Source organism: Trifolium pratense, linkage group LG6 (assembly GCF_020283565.1).
Source record: "Trifolium pratense cultivar HEN17-A07 linkage group LG6, ARS_RC_1.1, whole genome shotgun sequence".
NCBI classification, from domain to species: domain Eukaryota; kingdom Viridiplantae; phylum Streptophyta; class Magnoliopsida; order Fabales; family Fabaceae; genus Trifolium; species Trifolium pratense.
In genome coordinates, this window is record NC_060064.1 from 245,340 (window position 1) to 261,972 (window position 16,633).

The window sequence follows — 16,633 nt, forward strand, 5'->3', positions numbered from 1 at the left end:
TGTGGGGAGTTTTTGAATGAATTAATGGACTACATTAGATCGAAGGTTGGACCGGGATTCCGAGATATTGAGTTAAATATTGATTCAATAACGGTGTCTCATGTTCTTAAAAAATAGGTGCAACGAGGAGTAATATGGTAAACCTTGGTCGAAAATATAAAGCGGTTGTTACAAATTAATGGATTGGAAAGTTCACATTCTTACAGAGAAACTAATCTGTGTGGGAATGTTTTGACTAAAATTTTATTAAATCGTAATATTTATCTTGATAATTTGTCTGAGCTTAGTCATTAGGAACTTACTTGATGGGGATCACTACCCATCGTTTGATTCTATTGTAATATATTTTCTTTGGATTTTTTTTTGACCCAATGAACCCAAAAATTCAACTAATCCTTAGTATATATTTTAGAAAAAGAAAAAATTTATATTTTAGAAGTATACAATTTACTTGACATGACTGGTTTTTTTAGAGTGTAATAGATTTTGCCTCTAAAGTTGATTATATTTAAAATTAAAAATTATAGTTTATAATTTTATAATTAATTTTTACATAAATTTAATGTTTAACTTACTTTTACTTGAATGTATTCAAATATAAATTATTTTATCTTCAACTCAATTTTAGTCGGAAAAGTAATTCACTCAAAATCATTTTTCTTTTGAGAATTCCACTAGTTTCTCGTGCGTCCTACGAATTTCCAGGTTTACCTTTTTGTTGCTTAATTAAGTAGCAGATATTATAAAAATGAGAATTTTGAGAAGAAAAAAAAAACACTCTCTTATCAATGAAATTTTCAAGATTTTAAACGTTGAATCCGCTAATTAAGTAGAGGACAAATGTATTTTAGTAGTTGTGTATGGCACGTGAGAAAAAGGACAGGATGGAAAAAGAATTTGTTTTTAAAAAAAATACAGTAATAATTTATTTTGTAGACATATTTTAGTTCTTTTGAATAGAGATGTTAAGAAATTTCGGTACATCTAAGCGCAAAATTTCTCAACCCACCTCCTGAATTTCTCTTTTTTCTTCGGAAAACGTTTTCCAAATTTTTTTTTAGTGTAAATTTTACACTAGAAAAACATTTCGGAACATATTTTCTGAAATTTTGGGGGGTGAAAAATAAACCTGAGGGGTGAGTTCATACATTTTCATCTAAGCGGCCATGTCGAACTGGCCCATTTGAGAGAAACCCAAACAATTTGAAATGTTCTCAAAGTGTATTTATGTGGAAAATTTCTCATCCCACCTACTCACTTTCTCACCCACCCCCTGTTTTTCCATTTTTGCCTCTGGTCAAAAAATTCGGAACGTGTTTTACGAATTTTTTTAGTTCAAATTTGGAAAAAATTCGGAAAACACATTCCGAAGTTGTTTTTAAAGGCAAAAAAAAATTCGGAAAACGCGTTCCGAATTTTTTGACCAAGGGCAAAATTGGAAAAACAGAGGGATGTGTGAGAAAGTGAGTAGGTGAGATGAGAAATTTTCATTTATGTGTTTGCCACATGATTTCCAACCCCATGTTTCTTTCAAGCTCTTTAAAATTTCAATTTTGCCCTCATAAATATTTTTGTAAATTTTTTTTCAAAATTTATATTTTTTGGGAATCTATTTTTCAAAATAGACTTTGGAAAATGTTTTCCAAAAATTCAAATATTTCGGAACGTAAAATCCGAAATTGCTTTGTTTTGTCTTATTTTCACATATTTATGTCGTATAAGACCTGTATGATTCTATTAACTTTATAAATTAGGTAGTTAGTTTTGTTTTTTGAAGAAATTTTAGGTAGTTAGTTGTTTATGTCTTTATTAATGTATATAATTTGTATACGAATATTAATAAAAAAGGTACATCATCTCTATATTGTGGATGATGATATGTATGTATCTTTCATACCCTCAAGTCAATAGAGAAACAAATAGTTGTGTTGATGATTTAGCAAACTTGGGTTAAAAAAGAGGATGGTTTAACTGGACTGTTGTGTTTTTCTCTTGTTATAGTGTGTTACAGTGCGTGTGTGGGGATGCACGCGTGCGGGTGAAAAGCAGAGAATAGAATAGAATAGAATAGGCGTTGATACACCGCGCGGTGAGTGAGTGAGTGAGAGGGAGGGAGGGAATAATCAACCAATCAATCAATCTGTGGATGTTGTCAACTCCTCTTCTCTTCTCTTCTCTTCTCTTTCTTTTCTTTTATTTTTAGCACACTACTTATTTACTTACTTACTTACTAGTTACTATGGATGAAGATGATGGTGCGGCGAATGCAGCAACAGCAAATAGGGTTTCATCTCCCTCTTACTGGTTGGATGCCTGCGAGGATATCTCTTGCGATTTCATTGATTTTGATGTTTCACCTTCTTCAGACAACAACAACAACACTACTGCTGTTGCTGTTGCTGATGATGATGTGCTTCTTCCTACTCCCAGTAATCAAGACTTTTTTGGTGGTATTGATCGAATATTGGACAGCATCAAGAACGGTGCTGGTCTCCCTCAACAACCTAATGCTGCTGTTACTGTTACTGTGCCTGTCGAAGATAATAGATGCAACAAAAGGGCTCGCGGCTACAACAATAATCATGACAGGAGAATCAATCATCAACCACCCACCAATGACAGGTTTGAGAGTTCTTTCAATAGGAAGAGACCAAGTGTGATTGATAGTAGAAAGAGGAAGAGGCCAGTAGGGAATAATCATCAAGATTCCTCCAATAAAAGGGGTTACTGGGAGAGGGATAAGTCTGGTTCCAATAACTTAGTCTTCCGTTCTGGTAATTGGGAACCCACCCAAGACAACAACATCAACACCAAACAGGAGGATACCATTACCGACCTCCCTGCTAAGCTGGACAAGCTTCCTCAGGAAAATGCCAGACAGTATCAGTTGGATGTTCTTGACCAGGCAAAGAACGGAAACACCATTGCTTTTCTTGAAACTGGAGCTGGCAAAACCCTCATTGCTGTTCTTCTCATTAAATCCATACACCAGACTTTACATCAACAAAACAAGAAGATGCTTGCAGTCTTTCTCGTTCCAAAAGTTCCACTTGTTTATCAGGTAATCTATCTACTTTCTCACAACCTATTTTTTTTTTATCTCTATAAGGTTTAATGCAATGCAATGCAATGTGTGTGTGTTTCCATTCATGCTGTTCTTGTTCTCTGTTTAATTACAGCAAGCTGAAGTAATCCGTGAGCGCACCGGATATCAAGTGGGGCATTATTGTGGAGAAATGGGGCAGGATTTCTGGGATGCTCGAAGGTGGCAGCGTGAATTCGACACCAAACATGTATTTCTTCAACTTTGTTTTATCTCTTTTATTATCTTGTTTCATATGACATGCCTTTTTGGGGTCAAATGTGTACATGTTGGATTGTTTGTAAACTTTTTCTAGTTGATTTCTATATTTTCACTTAGGAGGATGCTAGTAAATCATATTCGTACATAAAGGACATGACTCTGTATCAGTTTAAAGATTTTTGAATTGATTTCCCTGACCATGTTGCTATTCTTTTTCATTGGCCTGATGTCTTTTTGTACTGCAATTGCTCAACTGGTTATTCGTTCTGTAGGTTTTAGTCATGACTGCTCAAATACTTTTGAACATTTTGAGGCATAGCATAATAAAAATGGAAGCGATCAATCTCCTGATTCTGGATGAGTGCCATCATGCTGTGAAGAAACACCCATATTCGCTGGTGATGTCCGAGTTCTACCATACGACGCCGAAAGAAAAGAGGCCATCTGTATTTGGAATGACTGCTTCTCCTGTTAACTTAAAGGGTAATTGTGAAGATGCTTAACTAAACTTCAGATCCTAGACTGTTACTGTTTTATTTCAAGCCACGATTTTCTTGGGGATTGAATTCTTAGTTCAACAACTTTCTACTCTTTTAGTATATATATGATCAATGTTATTTGTGTTTATGGTATATTCAGGTGTCTCCAGCCAAGTAGACTGCGCAATAAAAATTCGTAATCTTGAAAGTAAGCTAGATTCAATAGTTTGTACCATTAAAGATCGTAAAGAGCTGGAGAAACATGTTCCTATGCCCTCTGAAATTGTTGTGGAGTATGATAAAGCGGCCAGTCTGTGTTATTTACATGAGCAAATAAAGCAGATGGAGGCTGAAGTTGAGGAAGCTGCAAAATCTAGTTCAAGAAAAAGCAAATGGCAGTTTATGGGAGCTAGAGATGCTGGAGCTAAGGAAGAGCTGCGCCAAGTATATGGTGTTTCTGAAAGAACAGAAAGTGATGGAGCTGCAAACCTAATTCAGAAGTTGAGAGCTATTAATTATGCACTCGGTGAACTGGGACAGTGGTGTGCATATAAGGTATAATATACTATTTCATGGATAGTGACAAATCATGAATTTCACAGCTATATAATTTCTCTTTCCTTTTCAGGTTGCACAATCTTTTCTTGCAGCTCTGCAAAATGATGAAAGGGCAAACTACCAACTTGATGTCAAGTTTCAGGAATCTTATCTGAGTAAAGTTGTGTCTCTTCTGAAATGTCAACTGTCTGAGGGTGCCGTTTTGGACAAAAATGGAGGAGATGGCTCAGACAATGGTGCAGCTCACAGTGGGTCTGATGAACACGAAGAGATTGAAGAAGGAGAACTTCCGGACAGTCATGGTGAGCCTGGTTGTTCAAATGTTGTAATGGCTAAAATTACATAGTTCATGGTTTGTTGTAGTTTATCCTGATAAGTTACTAGTATGCATAAAAAAATAGGACTTCTGAGGATTTTAGACAATATATTTTACATGTGCAAAAGTATTAGTATTTTCTGCATGAACATTCAGAACTTGGACACTTGGTGGTACCTATCTCTGAATTGCTTCCCATGTAGGAGTATCAAGAAGAATTATTGTCACCAAGAGCCTAAAATATACACTGACATTGTGCTTGTTATCATTCAACATCATGTTGTATGCTTCAATATGTAAAGTGATTAAGATGGAATGTAGTTTCGTGTTCTAATTAAGCCAGGACCCTTTTGTGTAGTTGTCTCTGGTGGGGAGCATGTGGATGTCATAATAGGTGCTGCTGTGGCTGATGGCAAGGTGACCCCCAAGGTGCAGGCTTTAATCAAAATACTCCTCAAGTATCAGAACACAGACGACTTCCGTGCAATCATCTTTGTTGAGCGTGTTGTATCTGCATTAGTTCTACCCAAGGTTATATATGTAAATTACAATTTACATGCATAGTTCCTTTTGGTTGCTTCAATTGCATGAACAAGATCCTATTGGTCCATTGTGTATTAATATTGCAGGTTTTTGCTGAGCTTCCTTCTCTTAGTTTTGTGAAGTGTGCAAGCTTGATTGGTCACAACAATAGCCAGGAAATGCGGACCTACCAAATGCATGATGCAATTGCTAAGTTCCGTGATGGGCGGGTAAGATTTATATCTTGCTAACTTGTCTCCACGATCAGATTCCCAAGGGGGAATTAATCCTTTGTATTTTAGCGATCTCATTTTTTACTCATATGTAGGTCACATTATTAGTTGCGACTAGTGTTGCTGAAGAAGGACTTGATATCCGGCAATGCAATGTTGTTATTCGCTTTGATCTCGCAAAGACCGTTCTGGCATACATTCAGTCTAGGGGGCGTGCTAGAAAGCCTGGGTCTGATTACATCCTAATGGTTGAGAGGTACTTGTTATGGCTGTGTCATCTGTTGGCATTTTCTATTTTTTGTTGTTCAAGTATTGTTTTCAAGAGTTTCGTAAGCCAAATAAAATTAGAACCTCTTTGTGACGGAATTATGTTTGGCCTCTGGGTTTTATCCTTCCTTGGATGACCTGTTTTCTTACTTATGGTTTACATGAAATCAAGTCAATTACCTGCTATTATAGCATTAGTTTCGCCATGGTGAAAGACTCAGATAGCCCATTCAACCAGTGTAACTAGAAACGGTTTTATTATTTTTTGGCTGCTTTTAAACTATTATTATCATTATGATTTTCCTCCAAGCATTGATTTTCTATTCTTTGCGGCTGGGTTTTCTCGAGGTACTTTGGTTTAAGAGGATTTCTTATATATTTGTTGCAAACGAGGTCGAGTAATTAGTGTGGATTGGAGGGTAGGTTGAAGCTGTAGTATAGTTGTCACATAGGATTTGGATCATGTAGTCTAAACTACGGGCAACTTAATGCAAGTCTCTTGGACTAATTGGTTTTCCATTTGAAATAAAACTAAACTGGTTGTTTTATTGTGTTAGAATGATTTATTTGCAAAATGTGTTTGAGTTTTCAATCAATGATTAGTTAGGCTGTCAAAAGTTGCTGTTTTTCCTTCTCCAGTAGACATGCAGAAACTGACACTTGGAATTTTTTATGGATATGGCATTGATCATCGTTATTTTCCCTCTTTTACATTTTATACCTGGTGTTTTATATGACAATAGGTTCTGAATAACTGAAAACTGTTTCCACCCCCTAGATTAATTTGTATTGTAATTGTAAATAGGGGAAATTTGTCACATGAAGTATTCCTAAGGAATGCCAGGAACAGTGAGGAAACTTTGCGGAGAGAAGCAATAGAGAGAACAGACCTTAGTCATCTGAAAGACACTTCAAGGTTGATTTCTGTAGATACCCATCCAGAAACAATTTACCAGGTGAAATCTACTGGTGCAGTGGTTAGCTTAAATTCTGCTGTAGGTCTTGTCCACTTCTACTGCTCTCAGCTACCTAGTGACAGGTGCTGCATTTCTGTCTGAGATTGGTGATTTGCTTTACTAACTTTTGTATTTTGAGCTTCAAATTATAATTTGGGTGTCTTCTGTTTATTATCCAGATATTCAATTCTTCGCCCTGAGTTCATTATGGAGCAGCATGAAAACCCCGGAGGCTCCACTGAATATTCTTGCAGGCTTCAACTGCCGTGTAATGCACCATTTGAAAATCTGGAGGGCCCTATCTGCAGTTCAATGCGCTTGGCACAACAGGCATGTCACCATTTATTATTATGAACCTCCTTGATTTTGCTCATCTTTATATGCAAGCATTGGTTATTGTTTTGGTTGTTTGCAGGCTGTTTGTCTAGCTGCTTGCAAAAAATTGCATGAGATGGGAGCATTCACTGACATGCTATTGCCTGATAAAGGAAGTGGAGGAGAAAAAGAAAAGGCTGAGCAAAATGATGAAGGGGATGCACTTCCAGGGACTGCTAGACATAGGGAGTTCTATCCTGAAGGTGTGGCTGATATACTGAAGGTTGGTTCATTCTGAAGGTTATGCGGTCTGGTCTAAGTTTTTTTTTTTTTTTTTTTTTGTGATGTGAGGTTTTTGGTATATAGTTGATCAGAACAGACAAGAACAGCCAATGTTTTTTCTTACTAGGTGGGGTCGGCTAGATGATTCAAATGACATCATAATCTCCTATCATAACAATATCTAATGTCTCACTTAAAAAAATATATCTAATGTCAGATCATTTAAATCCAATTCCTTTTAATGACCAGAACACGTAATTTATTATATGTGTACAAAGCTTGTGTTGTAAATAATATCTCCAATCAAATGCTTTGAGCTTAAAGGCTTTGGAGATGAATCATCAATGGAACTCTTAGAAATTGGGTTTGACATAACCCAACCCCACAAAACTAGCTTATAAGGTGAGGGATGATGCCCACCACTTATAACCATTATTCAGGCCATATTACTATCCAATGTGGAACTCTCAATAGAACAAAGAAGATAAATAATGAATAAGTGGAATCTAGAATTTAGAATTCTAGTTATTTCCCCATATAGGAAAAGACATGAACAAGGATGCTTCTACAAATGAGAATGCATCTACTATGTATCTGTGCATACTTTTATTGGTCTTCAGTTACAAGAGGGGATTTAATCTTACCTTCATGTTTTTGCCAATACTTGTACAACTTGTATCTTGAGTTTATTGCCTTGCCCCAAAATATCCATTGGTCCTCAATGCTATCTTTATTTTTAGGGAGAATGGATCTTATCTGGAAAAGATGCTTGCAACGACTCCAAATTGCTTCATCTTTATATGTATACCATAAAGTGCGAGAATGTAGGCCATTCAAAAGATCCGTTCTTGACTCAGGCTTCAGATTTTGCAGTACTTTTTGGCACTGAGCTGGATGCAGAGGTAGTAGTTTCTATCCGTGCTGCTGCTTCTAGATCATATTTGAGTATTATAACTCATTTTCTCCCTCTGACTACATTAGTTTTTGTAGGTGTTATCGATGTCGATGGATCTATTTATCGCTCGAACTGTGACTACCAAGGCATCTCTTGTCTTTAGAGAGTCAATAGATATCACAGAGAGTCAGGTTGAAAGATTAACAGCTGTCTATAATTTTTTCATAAGTTTTAAACATTTTAGTTTCTAATAACTGGTTGAAACCTATTTCTTTATGCCATGCAGTTGGCTTCCCTGAAAAGCTTTCATGTAAGATTAATGAGCATTGTCTTGGATGTGGATGTTGAACCATCTACCACTCCTTGGGATCCTGCAAAAGCATATTTGTTTGTCCCAATGGTTGGCGATAAGTCTTTAGATCCTATGAAACAAATTGACTGGCATCTGGTTGAGACAATAATTGGAGCCGATGCATGGAAAAATCCCCTCCAGAAGGCTCGACCAGATGTTTACCTTGGTACTAATGAGAGAACTTTAGGTGGCGATAGAAGGGAGTACGGATTTGGGAAATTGCGTCATGGCTTGGCTTTTGGGCAAAAATCGCATCCAACCTATGGAATCAGAGGAGCTGTGGCCCAGTTTGATGTAGTGAAAGCTTCAGGATTGGTTCCTAACAGAGATTCCATGCAAACTCAAAAGCATATCAACATGACTAGCAAAGGAAAATTGATAATGGCAGATACCTGTACCAGTGCAGATGATCTGGTCGGGAGAATTGTAACTGCTGCTCATTCAGGGAAGAGGTTTTATGTTGATTCAATACGCTATGAAATGTCAGCAGAGAACTCTTTCCCTAGGAAAGAAGGTTATCTTGGTCCTCTGGAATACAGTTCCTATGCTGATTACTACAAGCAAAAGTATGATGTGCATTCTCTTTTTTACATTATGTTTGTCATCTAGTATCTTCCCTTTTGTGTCTTGAAATATGTTACTGATAATATGTTAGCCACATTGCACCTATAATGTTGTGCAGGAAGACCGGGAAGCTAATCTTAATCTGTGAAGGATGCATCTTTTGTTACTTCCAATAGTGAGGACTTTGTCAAGAATGTCCCATGGAATGTGACAGTAGCATGTTGATCCTTCCAGATTACAGAAAGCTTTTTGTGTCTTCCTGCACAACTCAAGGTGCATATGGCTACTGATTCTCTTTTATTGCTTTCGTTTAGATATGGTGTTGATTTGGTTTACAAGCAGCAACCTCTTATAAGAGGGCGTGGTGTATCATACTGCAAGAATCTTTTGTCCCCTCGATTTGAACATAGTGAAGGTGCTCTCTCCTAATTCCTATCCTGTAATTATTAATCTTTTCCACAAATATGTTGATCTTTTTTAATGGGGATTGTTGCGTCTTTGTAGCACATGAAGGTGAATCTGAAGAGACTCAGGACAAAACTTACTATGTTTTCCTTCCTCCTGAGCTGTGCCTAGTACACCCACTCCCTGGATCACTCGTTCGTGGTGCTCAAAGGCTGCCTTCAATAATGAGGAGGGTTGAAAGCATGTTGCTTGCAGTTCAGCTTAAGAATATGATAAATTATCCTGTTCAGGCTTCCAAGGTATCTTCTCAGTTCAAGGTAATTAGCTTGTAATTTATAATTTCCACAGTTAACCCATGCCTTCTACATTAACAGATCTTGGAGGCCTTGACCGCTGCCTCTTGCCAGGAGACATTCTGCTATGAAAGAGCGGAGCTTCTAGGAGACGCTTACCTTAAATGGGTTGTTAGTCGTTTTCTTTTCCTAAAATATCCACAGAAACATGAAGGCCAGCTTACTAGGATGAGACAACAAATGGTCAGTAACATGGTATTGTACCAGTATGCATTAAGTAAAGGTCTTCAATCATATATCCTAGCAGATCGCTTTGCCCCATCCAGATGGGCAGCTCCTGGGGTGCTGCCTGTCTTTGATGAGGATACGAAGGATGGGGAGTCATCTTTATTTGACCAAGAGCAGTCGATTTGTAAGATTGAGAGGATGGACAACACTGACGGATTTGATGATGAAATGGAAGATGGTGAGCTTGAGAGTGATTCAAGTTCTTACCGAGTTCTCTCCAGCAAGACACTTGCAGATGTTGTGGAAGCACTGATTGGGGTATATTATGTCGAAGGTGGTAAGAATGCTGCTAACCACCTTATGAAATGGATTGGTATTCACATTGAGATTGATCCCGATGAGATGGAGTGTATAACAAAGCCATCCATTGTTCCGGACAGCATACTTAAGAGTGTTGATTTTGATGCTTTAGAATGTGCTCTAAATATTAAGTTTAAAGACAAGGGGCTGCTGATAGAAGCCATAACTCATGCCTCCAGACCATCTTCAGGAGTATCCTGTTATCAGCGGCTGGAGTTTGTTGGTGATGCTGTCTTGGACCATCTTATAACCAAGCACTTATTTTTCTCCTACACAGATCTGCCACCAGGACGTCTGACTGACCTTCGAGCTGCTGCTGTAAACAATGAAAATTTTGCACGTGTTACAGTTAAACACAGTCTTCACCTGCATCTGCGACATGGGTCCAGTGCTCTAGAAAAACAGGTTTTATTTCTCCCCAGTGACTTCATTTACTCCTAGTCCTTATTATATGAAAAAGTTTACTTTTTAGGTTCATTGAATGATTAATGTATTTGGTCGATGATATAGACTAGATACATTAATTATTCAATGAACCTAAAAAGCAAATTTTTTCTTATAATAAGGACTAGAGAGAGTATTAGTTAGTACTTGGAGATGGATCATGTAACCTACATCTCTAAATTTCTTGAGCAAGTTGTTGGTGATCTTTTGGTGTTGGGGTCCATGGTCCACCTGACATTGCGCTTTTGATTGTCTACAGATTAAAGAATTTGTGAAGGAAGTTCAAGATGAATTGTCAAAACCAGGGTTTAACTCGTTTGGTCTTGGAGACTGCAAAGCTCCCAAGGTCCTTGGAGACATCCTTGAATCTATTGCTGGTGCCATTTTTCTTGACAGTGGGAGAAATACTGCTGTTGTTTGGAAGGTTAGCCCCTAGCTTTTAAGCACCCTTCCTATATATATATTTTTGCCAAAATGGGTAAAATTTTGATGGAGACTATTATTGGTTTTTTCAATTTTCTCAGGTTTTTCAGCCTCTTTTGCATCCTATGGTTACACCAGAGACTTTGCCAATGCATCCTGTGCGTGAGCTGCAAGAGCGATGTCAACAGCAGGCTGAAGGTTTGGAGTATAGAGCAAGTCGTGCTGGCAATTTGGCCACTGTTGAAGTATTCATTGATGGGGTACAAGTAGGGGCTGCTCAAAATCCACAGAAAAAAATGGCACAGAAATTAGCTGCCAGAAACGCTCTTGCTGCTTTGAAAGAGAAGGAAATGGAGAAAATTCAGGATAAAAACGATGAAAACGGGACAAAGAATGGCAACCAGACATTTACTAGACAAACATTAAACGATATCTGTTTGCGAAGAAGCTGGCCTATGCCAATATACCGGTACGAAACTATCAAGTAACTTATATATCACTTTGAATGGATGGTTTAATAGAGCTAAAATGACCTGACTTTATTATTATTATTATTACTATTACTATTTGTAGGTGTGTGAGTGAGGGTGGTCCTGCACATGCAAAGAAGTTTACGTTTGCTGTGCGCGTCAATACTACCGATAGAGGTTGGACGGATGAATGTATTGGAGAGCCAATGCCAAGCGTCAAGAAGGCCAAAGACTCAGCTGCTGTTCTTCTCTTAGAGCTAATAAACAAATTATACTCGTGATAGATATTAGATAAATAGATGAAGTGTTTGTTATTCACATTCTATCTTGTAATCATTAATCAACTTGTTCAAACTACCATATCCCAATAACAAACAGTGGTGAAATAAATTAGAAACCACCGATATTTTACAAATTGCGAAAAAAAATGGTATCCAACATTTGTGATTCCAATGATAAAAATATAAAAGTTATAATCTACATTGTACTATTTCTGCTAGCATACGAACCTGCTAGCTTCTTATGCTTCTTGGAGCTTCAATTAGGTCTGGCTCTGTCCGTTCATAGTTCCATTGAGGGTTTTTTATTCTTACAACTCTGGTTTAATTTATCATAGTGGCTGTTCAGAAAGTATGTCAAAAACAAGCGTAGCTTTTTGATATCATTCATATTGCAAGCAAGCATACTTCATGTGTGTTTGGTTTCAAAGTTTAAATTCTCGGAACTTATTTTGTCTCTATCAAATGTGATTTTAGTAAAGATACATGTTTATTTTGTTTCTAGATCCCAGTTTAACTAGACTAGAAGTGATAAAAAGTAAATTTGCATTGAGTCAAAAAAAATTACACAAATTTAACATTGAACTTGCATAAGTAAAAACGTTCAATCATAAATCACCCCACTTTAAATATATCTTTAGTGTAAGTTCCTCTTGCACTATTGTGGTAAGAATCAATATGCTCTACTTTTCCACTAATAAATTTGCTAGTTAATATTTCGGTTTGACACGAATATTGAATGAAGATTACAAGTATGTCTTGTCGGGTCAACATTGATAAAAACATAATGCCAAATCAATTTGGAGGATTCTACATGAGAAACATTACATATCAAGCACAGTTAATACTTGATGAACTAATCAAGTGGTATAATATTATCCAACTAAATAAAATATAAAAGTGTAGATACGGTTGATCAAAAGATACTTTAGAACCGTGTGTTTGCAGCTTATTCTGATTAATTAATGGAGATTGGAGATTGGAGATTGGAGATTGCAGCTTATTCTTGTCTATCGCCTCAAGGTATGCAGAATATATTCCGCGTAAAGATCCCTGCGCCAAATTATTGATAAGATATTAAAGTAGCAGATATGAATGATGCAGATTGCATAATGCAACATAGTATGTTACAGATAGGCATGAGAAAAAGTGGTTGAGATATACTGACATTGAGTGCTGGATGGCTTCAACAGCAGTGCTTGGAGGTAGAAAATCATTCACCGCCACCTCCTTGTTCTCATTCTTTTTGTCTTAGCAGTATGTTAAGAAAAAACACTCAACTTGAGAAGAAGAAAAACCTTGTTTTCAAGTAGGAAATAGTAAAAACACATGCCGTTTTCATCATTTCCTATAAGGAATTTTGTAAACAATGTGGTCTTTTTATGATTAAAAATAAATGAAGAAATTAAACATGTTCCTATCTAGAAAATTTTCGAAAAAAGATTGTAGCAAAACATTGAACCAAGATTTTTATGGATACAGTCTTCAAAAAAGCGTCGAATTTCCATGATACGATGAGGTGCAAGTTCTTTGTAGTCGTTAAAGTGCTTATATTCTGGATCATCAGCGCATACTGCAATGATTTTATCATCCTTCTCTCCCTGTGTGAATAGCACAAATTTGTTATTGGAAATGGGAGAGAAGTTTTATAGGGTGAAAAACCAAATAGATAAGATAGGATACCTGATCAATCATTGGCATGAGTCCAATGGCTTTGGCTCGCAGGAAACAACCGGGAAGGACTGGCTCCTATCAACGTCAGCTAACACATTTAACTTATATACATTCATTCTTTAATGATAACTAAGTACACTTTTTTAAAGACTCAACAAAACCACCCACCCAGATTTATATATATATATATATATAAAGGATAATATTATTATTATTAATAGTTTACCTGCATGAGAACCAGGACATCAATTGGATCATTGTCTTCGCAGAGTGTGCGGGGGATAAAACCATAGTTATGAGGATAAACAACCGATGAATACAAAATTCGATCAACCTGAGCAATATTCAAATATTAAGATGAGAACTAGTTCATATTAATTGAATAAGCAGCAATTAAGCAGGAAATTAGTTTATACCTTAATCAATCCGGTTTTCTTGTCAAGTTCATATTTGACCTTGCTTCCTTTAGTAATCTCCACAACCTGCACTCATCAAAAGAAAGACATATGAAGGACATCTAGTAGCACTAATCCTAGTGACTAGTAGATGATGATGATGATGATGATGAGAACTTACACAATTGAAAATCTGGGGAGCTTGAGGTCCTGCATGGATGAATATATATTGAGAAAATGTAACTAAGAAGATATATGTTGATGAAACTTATAAATATATAGAATGGAATAAAAGAGTATGTACGCTACGTACCGATTTCAAGATCATGCCAAGGGTGTGCAGCTACTGATCTCCTTGAAAGAGATGAAAGAATCCTTTCATTCAAACGGGGAGTTGGACGGTTTTCTTGGGCTTCTTGAACTTGTTCATCATGCCCGCTCATCTTTAAACAACATAATTAAACGAATAAGCAAGCAACACAATTAATTAATCTCAAACTTAGATGCATATACAATGCAATGCAATGCTATGCTACAGACAGATAAAAGAAAAGGAAGACACACAGACCTTGACCAATTAAGAGTAAGTAGTAGTAGCAGTGAATGAATATATTAATGAAAGAGATATCGTAGTAATTAGTGTTACTTATGATTGATAATATATATAGAAAGAGAGTTAGTTAAAGGAAGGGAAGAAGAAGAAGAAGAAGAAAAGAGACTTAGTCAATTCATCACCCATTTTATAGGAGACATGTTCGCTTACCATTCCACTTGTTTTGTCCAAATTAATCCCTCAAATGCAACTTCAAAAATTCTACTATTAAAACTTTCTTCACCCAATTTTAGGACTTTTTTCTCGGGATAAATACTTTTTTTTTTTTTTTAATGATGTACGAATGATATGTTTCTTTGGTTTAATATATTAATTAAATTTACTTATCTGAGTAAAACAAAAAAGGTAAATGACTTATCACATGTCTTGAATCCGAGAGGTTCGAGATTCGAGTTTCGTTAGTGTCTTTGAAGATAGATAATTGTAAATATTTTTGTAAACGATCTTTGAGCCCTAAGGTCTTTCCTACCTTAGACTGGGGCACAATCTCTTCACCCTAAATTTTCTCTTTATCAAAAATAAAAAATAGTGTGGTTGATATGATAAAAATTAAAAACTGAACATGATAATTTTATTTGCAATGTATTTGATTTTAAAATTTTTGAGATTGGACAAACTAAGAGCATGTGATTGGGCAAAAATTGAAATTTATGTCATTCGCTAAACCATGAGACAATATTTTGTCCCAAGCTAGGAAGCACCGACACCTCTATGATTAGGCATGTCGCGGTGTCCGACACATGTCGATGTCTGACACTCATATGACACTCGTCCGACACATGTTGGATAGCTCATATCGGTGTCGGAAAAAATTCAATTTTTTCTTTAGTTTGACACTCCTTTGATCGGTGTCGGACACCTGTAAGACACTCGGTTGACACGTGTCGGACAAGTGTCCCAAAAAATAATTATTTTTTATTTGATTATACTCTCTTTAGGCACATATTAGAAATATCTACCAGAGTTAAAGATGTGTAGAAACAACAATATTGATCAATGAGGGATTGAAAACATTACATTTTGATTACGATATTTTTAGTTTTTTCGATCGTAGATGGATAAATAAAGGTAAAATACTATCATATCTTGTTTTAAAACTTTTTTTAAAAAATAACTTGCTCAAATTAGATTTACATGTATATATTTTGATTTTCAATTTATATGTTTTATAAATATGTAGCGGTGTCGGTGTCCTATATTTTTTACATTAGCGGTGTCGTGATGTCCGTATCCGTGTCGTGTCGCGGTGTCCGTGTCGGAGTCCGTGCTTCATAGTCCCAAGTATAAGTTGTGTAAAATATTATAATAATATTTTGTCCATCAAATCATACTGATCAATAAGAGTTGTACACTACTTAAAAAAATTTGTCTTGTGTTTTTTTTTTTTTGACATAAGGATACTTATAGCATTTCATTAATAATCAAATGACTTATACATGTCGGCACATCAATAAAAATATGGGAGCGAGCTATAGATGGGGCTATACCCTTGCTAAAGCATGAGCTACCTCATTCGCTTGTCTCCTATTAAACTCAACACGAGAGTTTTTGAAATATAACTTAAAACTACGAATACATTCATTCAACACATCCCCAAACTCAATAATATCGGACCCTCCCTTGTGGAAATAGTCAACCACTGTTTTTGAATCAAGTGCAAAATCCACTCTTTGGAGTTAAAGCTCACGAACCCAGTTGATGGCATGAATGAGTCTCAATGCCTCACCTAAGTCCACACTACATATTTATGAAATCCACATAGTTTTGGCTAACACAAACCGACCTTCATCATCACGAATGCACATTCCCAAACCCACGCGATTTTGTTGAGCCGAAAATGACGCGTCAATGTTGCACTTATATCTTCCAATTGCCGGTTTTTTCAAAACACGATCAGCCCTGTTGCTATTGCTTGCGGCATGCTCGTCGTTTGTTGTTGTTGCTGCAGTCACGGTGGCAGTTGCTTCCTGCATGTGCTTGTTGTTATTATTAGCGTGCTTCCAATCC

General features: G+C 36.5%; 2 protein-coding genes across 2 annotated transcripts; one reads left to right on the forward strand and one right to left on the reverse strand.

Annotated features, from left to right (window-relative positions):
* Window positions 1-1,789: 1,789 nt before the first annotated feature.
* Window positions 1,790-12,165, forward strand: LOC123889519 (endoribonuclease Dicer homolog 1). Its single transcript, XM_045938882.1, has 20 exons — window positions 1,790-3,061; window positions 3,180-3,293; window positions 3,577-3,787; window positions 3,944-4,338; window positions 4,412-4,643; window positions 5,016-5,188; window positions 5,287-5,409; window positions 5,508-5,668; window positions 6,485-6,718; window positions 6,815-6,965; window positions 7,051-7,233; window positions 7,973-8,134; window positions 8,223-8,318; window positions 8,414-9,045; window positions 9,358-9,458; window positions 9,548-9,747; window positions 9,823-10,734; window positions 11,033-11,197; window positions 11,298-11,665; window positions 11,770-12,165. Exons 1-20 carry the CDS (start codon window positions 2,240-2,242, stop codon window positions 11,945-11,947), a joined length of 5,613 nt encoding a protein of 1,870 aa, XP_045794838.1. The 5' UTR covers window positions 1,790-2,239; the 3' UTR covers window positions 11,948-12,165.
* A 727-nt stretch (window positions 12,166-12,892) lies between these two features.
* Window positions 12,893-14,456, reverse strand: LOC123889520 (soluble inorganic pyrophosphatase 1-like). Its single transcript, XM_045938883.1, has 8 exons — window positions 14,327-14,456; window positions 14,195-14,223; window positions 14,035-14,100; window positions 13,845-13,952; window positions 13,628-13,693; window positions 13,425-13,545; window positions 13,113-13,194; window positions 12,893-12,997 (listed from the first exon to the last, which is right to left on the reverse strand). Exons 1-8 carry the CDS (start codon window positions 14,454-14,456, stop codon window positions 12,955-12,957), a joined length of 645 nt encoding a protein of 214 aa, XP_045794839.1. The 3' UTR covers window positions 12,893-12,954.
* Between the last annotated feature and the right edge of the window lie 2,177 nt (window positions 14,457-16,633).

What these genes read in the sequence shown, in the direction of transcription:
- LOC123889519 (XM_045938882.1), top strand. Translation starts at nt 2,240, where the DNA reads ATGGATGAAGATGATGGTGCGGCGAATGCAGCAACAGCAAATAGGGTT. An exon ending in CTGCATTAGTTCTACCCAAG is followed by an intron (nt 5,189 to 5,286) that starts GTTATATATGTA and finishes TTAATATTGCAG; the next exon opens with GTTTTTGCTGAGCTTCCTTC. An exon ending in ATACTGCTGTTGTTTGGAAG is followed by an intron (nt 11,198 to 11,297) that starts GTTAGCCCCTAG and finishes CAATTTTCTCAG; the next exon opens with GTTTTTCAGCCTCTTTTGCA.
- LOC123889520 (XM_045938883.1), bottom strand. Translation starts at nt 14,456, where the DNA reads ATGAGCGGGCATGATGAACAAGTTCAAGAAGCCCAAGAAAACCGTCCA. An exon ending in CTCCCCAGATTTTCAATTGT is followed by an intron (nt 14,101 to 14,194) that starts GTAAGTTCTCAT and finishes TGATGAGTGCAG; the next exon opens with GTTGTGGAGATTACTAAAGG. An exon ending in GAAGCCATCCAGCACTCAAT is followed by an intron (nt 12,998 to 13,112) that starts GTCAGTATATCT and finishes AATTTGGCGCAG; the next exon opens with GGATCTTTACGCGGAATATA.